This window comes from Salmo salar, chromosome 11 (genome assembly GCF_965601325.2).
Source record: "Salmo salar chromosome 11, fSalSal1, whole genome shotgun sequence".
In the NCBI taxonomy this organism is placed as follows: domain Eukaryota; kingdom Metazoa; phylum Chordata; class Actinopteri; order Salmoniformes; family Salmonidae; genus Salmo; species Salmo salar.
In genome coordinates this window covers 20,231,891-20,245,527 of record NC_138301.1, presented here as the reverse complement: position 1 = coordinate 20,245,527, position 13,637 = coordinate 20,231,891, and the positions used below count along the sequence as shown (strand labels likewise).

At 47.0% G+C, this 13,637-nt stretch overlaps 1 protein-coding gene across 5 annotated transcripts in view; it reads left to right on the top strand.

Moving 5' to 3' along the window:
• Window positions 1-13,282, top strand: part of LOC106562084 (uncharacterized) — a 205,556-nt gene extending 192,274 nt beyond the window's left edge. For 4 of the 5 annotated variants that reach the window (XM_045689148.2, XM_045689147.2, XM_045689149.2 and 1 more), the window contains 11 exons: window positions 80-247; window positions 340-507; window positions 704-871; window positions 4,497-4,664; window positions 4,996-5,058; window positions 5,180-5,289; window positions 5,388-5,462; window positions 6,222-6,315; window positions 6,459-6,535; window positions 10,857-10,986; window positions 11,281-13,282. In XM_045689148.2, the coding sequence (XP_045545104.2) occupies window positions 80-247; window positions 340-507; window positions 704-871; window positions 4,497-4,664; window positions 4,996-5,058; window positions 5,180-5,289; window positions 5,388-5,462; window positions 6,222-6,315; window positions 6,459-6,535; window positions 10,857-10,986; window positions 11,281-11,556 (1,497 nt within the window). In that variant the 3' untranslated portion in view covers window positions 11,557-13,282. The remainder of the gene's footprint in view (window positions 1-79; window positions 248-339; window positions 508-703; window positions 872-4,496; window positions 4,665-4,995; window positions 5,059-5,179; window positions 5,290-5,387; window positions 5,463-6,221; window positions 6,316-6,458; window positions 6,536-10,856; window positions 10,987-11,280) is intronic. The other variant, XM_045689150.2, reaches the window with a different exon arrangement.
• Window positions 13,283-13,637: the final 355 nt, after the last annotated feature.

Genomic DNA, 13,637 nt, shown 5'->3' with positions numbered 1-13,637 from the left:
TTTGAGCCTGATATACACACAGTGACACACACACCTGATGGGAGCTCTGATAGGGGTGTGTCTCCTGTCTGTCCTACAGCTGAGGGAGCGGGAGAGGACAGTGGGGTGCCTGCAGGAGCGTGTGGTAGAGCTGCAGAGCACCACCCAGAGGCTGCAGGGGGAACAGACAGCCTGCCAGGCTCAGCTGCAGCAGTGTAGGAGGGAGCTGGAGAGCAGGGAGGGCCAGAGCCAGAGCCACAGCCAAGAGGTCAGAGGTCACAGTCACATACTGTCCATATGCTGAGTGTACTTGGTGTGTAGTTAGGGGCCCATGTTCCATGTGTGTGTTCTCCTCTCCAGATAAGCATCCTTCAGGAGACGGTGTCCAGGCTGAGAGAGTGTGTAGAGGAGGCTCAGGCCAGCAGCAGGCAGGGGACCAGGGACACAGCAGCAGCACAACACAGCCTCAGAGAGCTGAGACTGGAGCTGGCCTCCACCCAGGCTTCCCATAGAGAGAGCATGGAGCTGGTGGGTGCCCTGCTTACACACTAGTTCTCTGTCAGGCATGTCATGAAAATACTGACGTTAAAACAATGACACTGACTCTCAACTTGTTTTAGGGTAATGACTGTGAGGAAATAATGTGTAGTGGGACTAACAATGTATATTTTGTGTGGATGTTTGTTTTGTGGTGTGTGGCTGTGCGTGTGGTGGTACTGGTCAGCTGGCTGAGCAGAGTGGTGAGGCTGCAGGTCTACGTAGTGAGCTGTCCCGCCTGCAGCAGAGGAGCTCCCAGCTGTCAGAGGAGAGAGGGGGCCAGGAGGAGAGGACCAGGCAGCTGGCTGCAGAGCTCCACAGACTACGCACCGCCAGCAGACAGTCACTGGACGAGGTGAGAGAGAAGGATCTACACATCAACATTTCCATTCATCCTCATGGCAATTAACCAATAACCATCCATTTCATTGTCAATAACCACTGATCTGGTTCTAGATCTGACACTGTCAACAGCCAACCATTAGGTCATGTACCAGATAACCTCACATTACATCCTAGACTGTTAAAGCCTGTAGCCAACCATTAGGTCATGGACCAGATAACCTCACATTAAATCCTAGACTGTTACAGCCTGTATCCAACCATTAGGTCATGTACCAGATAACCTCACATTCAATCCTAGACTGTTACAGCCTGTATCCAACCATTAGGTCATGTACCAGATAACCTCACATTAAATCCTAGACTGTTACAGCCTGTATCCAACCATTAGGTCATGTACCAGATAACCTCACATTAAATCCTAGACTGTTACAGCCTATATCCAACCATTAGGTCATGTACCAGATAACCTCACATTCAATCCTAGACTGTTACAGCCTGTATCCAACCATTAGGTCATGGACCAGATAACCTGACATTAAATCCTAGACTGTTACAGCCTGTATCCAACCATTAGGTCATGGACCAGATAACCTCACATTAAATCCTAGACTGTTACAGCCTGTATCCAACCATTAGGTCATGTACCAGATAACCTCACATTAAATCCTAGACTGTTACAGCCTGTATCCAACCACAACACCATCACATGATTAGAAGTGTGATGGCTCAGTCGTTGTATAATAGGAAAAGGGGTTATCTAGTGTAATATACCCAGAGCTGGAAATGAACACTACACCCTTAGAATGCCTGGTCATTAGTGTAGAACACACAGCCCCTCTGAAGTAGAGACTTAACCTCCACAGGTCGCGCTGTACACTAATTGACCACTACAGGAGAGAGCAGGTTCTGTTGTAGAGAAAAGAGGTGTGACTTGTAGCAGTGCCCTTTCTGTGTGTCCGGGGCTGTATTCCTAAAGCTGATTGGATAATGAGACCTCTCTCCCAGACTCCCACAGAGTCTGCATGTACAATACACACACACACACACACACACACACACACACACACACACACACACACACACACACACACACACACACACACACACACACACACACACACACACACACACACACACACATACATACATACATACATACATACATAGAGAAAGTTTTGCTTAGAGGAACTGCCTCACATAATAGCCAAAATATAAATCACAGTTTAACTGAGATACTCTAAGGCCTCATACAGTACAGAAATGTAGTAACAGGTTTTCAATTGAAAATGTGTAAGAGACCTTATGGTTTAAATATTCTAAGCATTGTGTTTGTATTGTGACAAATCCAAAGCACTTTGTTTGTGTACACAGGCACATAAGAGCTGGGTGTGCTTGCTCTGCAGTGCCAAACCTCTCTACAATGTGTTTGTGTCTGTGTTTAGCCGAGGGCACATCTCTGTGGCTCATCGCTGTGGTCTCACGTCATCCTCCTTAAGTGCTGTCAATGTTGCATGGTAACAGCGGCGCTCTGCCCTCTTAATTGGTTTAGGAAGAGGATCCTTGTCATTTTGCGGTCAGCAAACTCCACCAGAGAAAATGAAGTGCGAGTTGCCCCCTCCACGCGCAACCCGTCCCACAAAAAAGAATGATTATGTGCAGCAGGGTGTGTGTGTGTGTGTGTGTGTGTGTGTGTGTGTGTGTGTGTGTGTGTGTGTGTGTGTGTGTGTGTGTGTGTGTGTGTGTGTGTGTGTGGTTGTCTGTTTTTACTTTCCACTTTTAGAAATAATTGCTGGTTGCTTGGTGGGATCAAAGGAAGGGTGCAATGATTCTCTGGCCGTGTGGTATGGCTGGGTTCTGGGGAGGTGGGGAGGGAAGGCACTGGGCTGGGGGAGAGCAACTCATTTCACACACCTAAACGTGAGTGTGTGTTTATGTGTGTGAATGTGTTAACATCAGTGTGTGGTGTCTGTGTTTTCTATGTGCTTAATGTGTATCTACATACTGTACTTATGTGTAGTTTAGATGGGGGGGTGGCGTGTGGGTGTGTGCACCTCTGTCCTAATCCTGTCCGGATTAGCAGGTGAACGCAGCAAGAAGATGGTCAGACTGGGGTTGCAATGCTGTCACACAGGGGTTAGGGGGAATACAGAGCTGCAGTACTGCAGTTTGGAGCCTCCAGTCAGGCTCACCCCCCCCCCCCCCCCCCCACACACACACACACACCACTTTAATTGCCTTTGCTTCTTTCATTACATGTATTGCCTCTCCTCTGCATTGCGTGCTCCCTGGGCTTGTGGAAAGGTCATTGTGGTGGGGATGTGAACACTGCACAGCCTCCATGTGTCCCAGCCAAGCAGGCAGAGGATAGGGTGGGGGATGTGAACACTGCACAGCCTCCATGTGTCCCAGCCAAGCAGGCAGGGGATAGGGCGGGGGATGTGAACACTGCACAGCCTCCATGTGTCCCAGCCAAGCAGGCAGAGGATAGGGCGGGGGATGTGAACACTGCACAGACGCCATGTGTCCCAGCCAAGCAGGCAGAGGATAGGGCGGGGGATGTGAACACTGCACAGCCTCCATGTGTCCCAGCCAAGCAGGCAGAGGATAGGGCGGGGGATGTGAACACTGCACAGACGCCATGTGTCCCAGCCAAGCAGGCAGAGGATAGGGCGGGGGATGTGAACACTGCACAGCCTCCGTGTGTCCCAGCCAAGCAGGCAGAGGATAGGGCGGGGGATGTGAACACTGCACAGCCTCCGTGTGTCCCAGCCAAGCAGGCAGAGGATAGGGCGGGGGATGTGAACACTGCACAGCCTCCGTGTGTCCCAGCCAAGCAGGCAGAGAATAGGGTGGGGGATGTGAACACTGCACAGCCTCCATGTGTCCCAGCCAAGCAGGCAGAGGATAGGGCGGGGGATGTGAACACTGCACAGCCTCCATGTGTCCCAGCCAAGCAGGCAGGGGATAGGGCGGGGGATGTGAACACTGCACAGCCTCCATGTGTCCCAGCCAAGCAGGCAGAGGATAGGGCGGGGGATGTGAACACTGCACAGACGCCATGTGTCCCAGCCAAGCAGGCAGAGGATAGGGCGGGGGATGTGAACACTGCACAGCCTCCGTGTGTCCCAGCCAAGCAGGCAGAGGATAGGGCGGGGGATGTGAACACTGCACAGCCTCCGTGTGTCCCAGCCAAGCAGGCAGAGGATAGGGCGGGGGATGTGGCTAGGGAGGATTGGTTATTACTGTCCTTCACATTGTTCCTGTAAAGAAAAACTTGTAATTTATGTTGACCAGTGACCAGTTCTTTGATGTAGTGGCTCAACATGTACATGCATATTAGCATACGCGAGCATTGTTAAGAGTGATTTAGAGTCAGATGAATGTGACTATGACAGGACAATGTTACTAGAAGGAGATGTTTATGGAGGAGTTCACTACAATGTAATTAACTAATGAACTATCGTTTCCCAGTTTCCTACCTGGGCAGGGTTATGGGAAACCCTCATCAATATACATTGCATGTTGCTGTGACTCATTGTTCATCATTCATTTAAAAGGTCCATCAGTCTTCAGAAATGAGAACAAATAGTATATTAGGAAATGCCAGTGACAGGTATCATCCCTCTCTCACCTAGACTCGGTCCTGTGAGGGCAGGCTGGCAGAGCTGAGTGCCCAGCTGGGGAGGTCTCAGCGCTGGGGCCAGGAGCAGCTGGTAGCCCTGGAGGTCCGGGAGGAGGAGGTAGTGCTGATGAAGGTGGAGATGGCTTCTCTCAGGGAGAACTACCATGCCAAGGTGGCCCAGGTCAGACACACACTTACACAATGGGTTCTGGGGACGTTCTGGTAGGGTTTATGACGAGGGATAGCAGGTTTTGCTGACCATGTGACCTGATCAGGAAAAACTCTGGGCCCTTATTGTAGCCTAACTGCCTAACTGTGTAACTAGGCCCAAAGATTTCCTGATCAATTGATGTGCTCATGAAAACCTCTTGGCTCTAGTTATGACATATCCTCACACTTTGCAGTGGCACAGAAAGACCAAACAGCATCGTTAGTAATCCCCTCTCAATGGAAAATGAGCTGTATAGCCATTAGGATGTGCAGCAGGGGTTTGTTCATGTGTCTCTGTTCAGGTGGATGCCTTACACTCACAGCTCCATTCCATGGAGCACAAGTACAGCACAGCAGCTAATGAGGTAGTGAACCCTTAAAACCTCCAGATATGTCAGATAGACACTGTTAGAGTTCTGAGTTATAGACTCTCATTACCTCCTCTCTCTCTCTCTCTCTCTCTCACCCCCCATCTATCTGTCTCAGGTGGAGGTGTTGCACCAGTCTCTGGGTAACGCTCGTTCAGACAGTTCTCTTCTACACAGGGAGAGTGAGCTGGTGGTAACAAACGTCAACCAGTGGGTGAAGGAGCAGAAGTAAGAGCATACCTAACTCCACGCACACACTGATGCCCAGTCACGTTCTACTCTACATTCACTAAGCAGCATTAACCCTGTCTTAACCCTGTCGACAGGCAAGGCAATGAAAAACTGAACCTCAAGATCAAAGACCAGAGCAAAAAGATCATCCATCTCACTGCAGAGAAGGAGTAAGAGCTCTTCCACACACATCCAGCCTGCCCTGTTGTTGTTCGACTCACATTGTTTATTTTATTCACAGGAGACGGGATAGTGATAAATGGTGAAATGCTTAAGCAATAAGGCCCGAGGGGGTGTGGTATATTGCCAATATACCATGGCCAAGAGCTGTTATTAGCACGACGCAACACAGAGTGCCTGGATACAGCCCTTAGCCGTGGTATATTGGCCATATACCACAAACCCCTGAGGTGCCTTATTACTATTTTAAACTGGTTACCAATGTAATTAGAGTAGTAAACATACATGTTTTGTTATACCTGTGGTATACAGTCTGTTTATAAACTGGGTGGTTTGAGCCCTGAATGCTGATTGGTTGACAGTTGTGGTGTATCAGACTGTATACCACGGGTATGACAAAACATTTTTACTGCTCTAATTACATTAGTAACCAGTTTATAATTGCAGTAAGGCATCTTGTTGCGTCGTGCCTAAGAACAGCCCTTAGCCGTGGTATATTGGCCATATACCACACCTCCTCGGACCTTATTGCTTAAATATACCACGGCTGTCAGCCAATCAGCATTCAAGGCTCAAACCACCCAGTTTTTAATTATGATTAGGTCCCCATGTTTAGAGCACTGGTTATCAAGTGTACAGGAGTTAAATGGCTTTAGATTAGATGGAGCAGTGAACATGATATACTTGTGAAATAAGTGTAAATGGAGCCACCCAGGAGTTGTGACCCGGTTTATTAACTGTGTGTCCAGTCACCTGCAGGAGAGTGTGGAGGGTCTGCAGGAGCAGATGAAGAGGCTGAAGGCTGAGCTGGATGAGAGCAGGATTGAAGCCGAGAGGTTCAGGGTACGTACCATACACAGTTACACACACTGGATAACACTGTCAGACCTCCACACATTTACAACCCTGATATACTGTAATATAACAACACTAATTGAAGAGCATTGTTCCTTTCTATTGAGTAATGTCACTTGTTTTTGTGTCAGGCCTCTCAAGCCAGTATGAGTGACCAGCGCCAGCGCAGTGCCCTGACCAGACTTCCCGTCCAGCTGCTCCACACAGAGTGAGTACTGTACTACTGGCACTGACCTGAGACACTGGATCAGTGGGCTTGGCTCTAGTCCATCCCCTGGCAACTTCCCAGTTCTCCAGGAACAAGAAGCAGCAGGTTCATACGAGACTAATGACTACATGTCCTCTAACTCTCACTAGTTTCTTTGCCGGGGCTCTAGAGACAGCGTCAGTGACAAAGCAGTGACTTCCCAGACTGAGTGAATTCCTCTCTGTTTCTAGAGTAGAGCTGAGACATGGGTCAATAGCAACAATCACCAACACATCTCAGACAGTATTGGTTAAGAGCGGGAGCCTGTCTGTAACTCATAAGAGCTATTGGCAGCCATGTTGATTTCTGTTGTTCTGGGATTAGCATAGGCCTCTCTGTGTTTCTTGGGGCTAATGGTCCGTGTCGTCCGGCTGTGAAATCAGTGGCCTGAGAGCCTCTGAGAAGCCTGCAGATTGGCGTTTCAAATCCCCACCCCCCTCTAATGCAGCCCAGCCTGTCTCAGCCACTCTCTCCATCTCCCAGAGTAGAACAGTTTCGCTGTTCTTAGTTCCCCCTCCGCACCCTGGCTGACCCCCACTGCAGTTTCCTCACGCCGGGGCCCAGATGCCACCGGCCCTTCCTGCCCCACAGGACCACTGCGGCTTGTTAACACCGAAGATGCATTTGTGCAGTCAGGCGGGAAATCCTAGAGGTGGCTATGGATGGTGGTAATCAAAGACCTGGTGCTCTGACACTGAGGACTTGAGGAGGGCTTAGAGATGACCTCTAGTCTAGCCTTCTATCAGGTCTGATCGTCCCACCTAACAGAGACAGCAGACAGACAGACAGACAGGCAGGCAGGTAGACAGAGCCATCCAAGGACACGATCTCCTCTCCTCTGGGCCAGACAGTTCTTAGTCACGTCTGTTTTCAGAAACCAGTCTAGACACTCAGACAGACATCACACACACATTGCCATGATACCGACTATATCTTTTTAAAATTGAACTTGCATTTTATATGTCATGCTGAGAAAAGGCGATTTATTGGTGAAATTGTGTTCCATTTGGTTGTTTGACAGTTGAAGCCGTCTCATTTCGCCCTGCCTATACCTCCTCGCTTTAAAGTAAGCCAGTCCTGTGCTCACTGGCATTTCCCTGTAATACGTTCCCGTCTGATTTCCTCCTAAATTGAAATGCGGTAAAGTTAGGGCTGATTGGAGGGATAACTTTTGTTGAGTGTGAGATAGAGGGGGAGAGGGAGGGAGAGAGGAAGAGACGAGGCTGGTTGTGTGAACCCAATCAGAGCCCTGTGCTGACTGTGCTGATTAGAGGCTTGTAGTGAGTGGGATCCATTCTATCCCATCATTCCCTGTGTTTGCTCTGATAACGGAGCCTCAACACTCATCATGGCCCTAACCTCATCCTCATGCTGTCACTTACAACACGCCATACTGAGCTCTCTCAAACGTCTTACGCAAGGTGGCTAATGTACCAAAAGACCCTTTAGAACTTAAAACCTGCTTTGAAAGAACAGTTAGTTTAACTGGTTGGCTGAGTGTGTTAAAAAAACATTTTAAAAAGTTGCAATATGAGTTGAGGAGCACTGAGGCATTGGGAGGACGTTGCTCTGGAGAGCGTACTGTAGGCTAATAAGTGTTTGTGTGTGCGTTGTGTGTGCGTTGTGTGTGCGTGTGTCGTGCGTGTTGCCTGGCCTGATACCGATGGAGGGCAGATGCAAACTCAGCCCATAAAGGCCCACTGGATGACTGTGACTTCACTCAGCTAATGTTCCAGGAAATCCAGGAAGCCTGTAGGGAGCTGGGAGAACACAGAGGACCTCTAAAAGCAGCCAGAGAGAGGGAGAGAGAGAGTAAATACAAATAAATAGATAAATAAGTGAATGGCATGAGAGGAGCGGAGGGAACTGTCGTCCATTCTCACGCACGCACCGCATTTGTTTATTTATGGCGTCTGAGGGCCTGAGCAGGGCTGATGGGAGGAGGAGGACACTGGGCCTCCTTCCTTATGCATGCCTGGCTCTGCTCCCCAGCTTTCATTAAGTGTCATTACCAGGGCTTTCAGCGCTAGAGCCAAGCTGAGACCTGACAAACACTCCATAGATATGTGTCCATATGGATGGACTGCTGATCCCTCTTATCCGCCACTGAGGAGGGAGAATTAGGCCGAGGGGAGGGGAGGGGAGGGGAGGGGAGGGGAGGGGAGGGAGGAGAGGAGAGGAGAGGAGAGGAGAGGAGAGGAGAGGAGAGGAGAGGAGAGGAGAGGAGAGGAGAGGAGAGGAGAGGAGAGGAGGATGCAGCCATATGTGACTTTAATGGCTAGGATATAGCTATTACTTAAATGAAGGACAGTATTCATGCCTGATTTGTTGTCATGAATATGTCATACGGGTCAGGTTATCCACATTTTGAATGTTTGTACACGTGTACACTCGTAGTGTAAGGGCCATGTACACTGCAGTGTGTTGTAGATAAGGAGGACTAGGAGTTTTAGTGCATATCAATACAGTTACATATCGGGATATCATTTTTTACAATCTATCGTAACGTTTTGACAATATCGCAATATTATTTTTGCACTAGTTGGCTGTACCTGCACCAAAACACCAGTATCTTTTCTTCATCTTCTTTTTAATGCGGAAGCAAAAAAATGATCTGCACTTTTATTTCCATGACTGATCAAAACTCGTTTTCTCATGACTCTCGTCACTGCAGCAGACAGTGACGAAATCACAAATACCGAATCGCAATACATATAGAATCGTGAGAATCGCAGTACACATCGTATCAGCACCTAAGTATCACAATAATATCGTATGGCGAGGTGCCGGGCCATTCCCAGCCCTAATGGCCAGTAGCCATTAATAAAGGCATGCAGCTGATGTGAGATGTGCGTTTCCTTCTACGCATGGTGTTCATTTTTCAATGTCCCTTTCCTGTTCACTTCCTGTTAGAAGGCCTGCTGATTGATGGCTTGTGCTGTTTATTTGGATATCAGCAAATTAAATATTCATGTCGTCCGCTTTCCCAAGCAGAAGTTATCTAGATGCAGTGTAAATGGTACTTGGGATTAGATTTTCACAGCAGATTGCTGTTATTACAGGAGAAAAAGGTGAAAAGAGACTGTGTGAGCAGTCGTCTTCCTGGGAGGCAATCTATTTCTCTTCCACACAGAGCACCGGAGCCCTGGACCAAGCTCTTAATGCGCGGGAGAGAAAGTGCTTTGGTCTGCAACCTTTCACACCTTCACCTCCCCTTCATATGATTGAATAGATAATAACTTTAACTTTCCTTTGAAAGCCTGTGATGTGGCTCCTACTGAACGGCCTTTTGTCTGGCTGACACACCTGCCTATTGCTCTCTCTGTCTGTCTGTCTGTCTGACTGCCTGCCTGACTACATGTCTACTTGGCCCAGATGCCAGATTATCTGATAGCCCTCTCACTTTCAAGGCTGTCCCTCGCCTGAATTACCGCCTAGCTTATCTGTCTGCCTTATAGGAAGGAGCCTGTACATCATCAGAATGTTGATGGAAAGGGGTTTTGATTTCTTCCTCTTCTTCTCTCCTTCCTTCCTCCCTCAAGACACTTGTACACAAATAGACACACACACACACACACACAGGGAACTCATTAGCGCACCCCGTGCTCACAGCTCCAGCAGAATGTGACCCTGCCTAATTGTGCGCCACGCTCATTTGTTCTCCCTGCATGATGTGGCGATTGCTTATTTATTCTCCTCAGGGCTCCTCTCTCACATTAAAATGATTGACTTATTTCATTCACTGCACATTTGCCAAGCTTTATTTGATAAGCTCATTTCCCTTGGTGCCCAGAATCCCCCCTGTTCCCATGTTTAAAAGTTATAATGTTCCCAATGCAGATTATTATTCATACTTGTGATTGTTTCTTCGGCTAATTATCTGTGTTGGAATAATTTTGCATCTGTGAGCCTGTTTATCCCGGCGGAATGAAATGGCACAAAAGGGCACACATTAACGATGCGGCTGGAATATCCGAGGAGCCAGTTGTGTACACAAAGCTGGCAGACGCGGTCAACAAGAAGCTTAACAGGGATTGGGACTTCGTGGAAGGTTTACCAAAATAAGCAGACAGAATTTGCATTTGGTTAGAGGGCTGTTGACGAACAGAGCCATCAACATTTGGTCCATCAGGTAATGAGATGGGCTCTGTTTTGACGTGGATATATGCAGCGAGGTGGAGCTAAACTAGTTGTAGTCAATAGAGGTCATGGTTAAGGTGGGTAGTGCAGATCCACTCCACTCTGACCCATTGACCACCATCAGCCCTCTCCTCCCCTACAGTGGGGAGACCCTCCCTGCCCCAGACCAAGAGGAGAGTTCTAGAGAGACTCAGCAGTTTAGAGAACAGAGCCAGTACCAGAGCAGAGACACAGACAAGCTAGCAGCAGGAGACCTGTTCAGTAGTGTACCGGTAGGTTAATACACTGGAATGGATATGAACTCACCAACAGAGGACACAGTGGGATAGTATTAGGTAGGGGAATGATTAGCAGTATTTCTGCAGTGGGAAGTGAATGATACCTCATAATGAGTCATGTATTAACAGTAATTCTCTGGATAATATTCATGATGATAAATATGCAAAGTTAAGGTCCATGGTGATGCCAACATACCAATAGTAACACTGAGCTCTGAGGCTGACTATTGACGGTATCTTATTTGAATGTACAGTAATCTGTTTCTGTCTGCCGCTGCTCTGTCTCAGATCTGCTCTGACTGCGACAGGAGCCTTGAGTGGTCAGGGAGACAACCTGTGGAGGAGGAAAGCTCTGGCTGCCAACCTGCATCTGCGTTAGCCCCAGACGCAGCCTGTGCCTGCCTGGCAGGGAGGGGGGCCACGTTTGCTGCGGAGGTGGCCAGAAGAGTGGCCCTTAGGGCCCTGGAGCGCAGACCCCTGTCATGTGGCCACCAACGCTGGAGCAGACCCCGCTCTCTCAGCTGGGACGGGCCACACCCTACACATCTCAGGGAGGGACACTGATGGGTGCTAGTATGAACCAGTGAGAAGGGAAGTACAGGTAGTTAGTATGTTATTATGACTCAAGAGAATACAGCACAAAAATATATATATTTGATTTGTAGTTTGATAGATATGAATACATGATTGTATTATATTTAAGATTTTTTAATGAGAATACTAAACTTGAATAATTTAATTTCTTTGTTATTTTCAGTATGTCCTTTTTTTCAAAATCTTATCTTTTGTGGCACAATATGTTCTCTTTCCTGTGTTCTCGATGACTTCATGTGATTTTGTGGCACTACTACCTTTGCCTTACAATTTATTTAGAAATCAGCTCAGTACTTAGATTGTAATTTACAACTTTATGTATGGATGTACAGAAAATCTGTTGTGAATAAGTAGACAAACATAATGTAGAACTGGGCTGAAAGAGTAATGGTAAGAGATTAGAATCTTACCTGTACAGTATCTGGGTCCTTCCACCAGTTCGGTACCTTTTTAGAAGTGCAACTTGTGATTTCACAAAATGTTGACATTCTGTCCTAAAGAGCACATGTTCAACACGTTGCCATCTCAAGGGGTTAAATTTAAAAAAGACTATAGTTAGTGCCTATTAAGTACCGAATAAATTCTCTGGGTTGATCGTATCAGGGTTGATCGTATCAGGGTTGATCGTAACAGGGTTGACCGTAACAGGGTTGACCGTAACAGGGTTGACCGTATCAGGGTTGACCGTAACAGGGTTGACCATAACAGGGTTGACCGTAACAGGGTTGACCGTATCAGGGTTGATCGTATCAGGGTTGACCGTAACAGGGTTGACCGTAACAGGGTTGATCGTATCAGGGTTGACGATCTTAAATCAGCCATAAATCCCCTCGTGACAGGGGGAATGGAAGCTTGTTGTGTGCAACAGGGAGTGGCAATTGAATGCAAGCTAACACACAAAAAAATCGAATTGCTAAAACATTTCTAGCCTGTCTATCTATGGGTAACAGGGTTATTCGTGTTATGCTCGACCCGAAAATGGCCAAACAAGTATAACCAGCTCACCTACATTTACACTATGATTTAACTATTAGAAGTTCAAGGTTTCTTTTGTAAAGGAATGGTTTCAACATATGAGGGACTGATGTAAATTAATCACTAATCAAATGAAATAAATATCTTCAGAAATGACTTAAAATAACTAGAGATTTACAATGACGGAGAAATGTTTGGATTAAGTGGGTTGAAGTCTTCCTAGAAGTGACATAGGGTTGGCACTTTAGCAAGCCTTTATTCATATTAAAAATCAGATTTATTGAATTCTCCATGCGGTCTATATTAAAGGGCACTTCATTGAATATAGCAGGCTTTTAAAATCAATATTGGTGGACAATTTCTACCTAAAATATCTAAAGGCACTCTTTGTGAAACGACCCATCTGACAAATACTTGTATCTATCCATTCAGGGTTTTGAGTTTCATTTACATTTTTGTAGAAACCTAGAAAGAAAGAATCCGAAAAAAAAGTGTCCAGCCTTTTGTTGTGGTATGAGAAATAGTCCTGCTTATTTCTGAGGTTGTCAAATGATGACTTGATGTCTAGATAAAAGTCCTATAAATGTATTGGGGGATTTCATGTTTTCAGTCACCTAGAGCAGTACATCCTTGAGTTCATGTAAATCCTAATGAATTGTGTAGGCAGAGAAGTCTTTGTGGCCAAATACAAGTCTGGTAAAGGCATCTAAACCCATAACAAGTGTCCCTTTGTTCTAGCACTACTCCATTCATCATGAGTCGGCTGTGAATCCAGGCATTGCTGCAGCTTTGAGAGCAACTCTGACAGTTCCATGCCCACCAGCTTTCAATCACTGGGGATGTCGGAGCTTGACAGTAGAAAGTATTTTTTCTGACTAGAAGACAATAAGAGCCCTAAGCAATAGTAGATGAGCTGTTAGTAAGCACACAGTCCACTGGGAGAGAGACAACATGGCAGCATACTATACATAGTGCAGTGGTGAAGAATAAAGCATGTGAAACAGGCGATACTAGCAAGACTGGAGATTAGATCTTCATTTATTTATTCATTTATCAGTGGTTTTTATTTTAACATA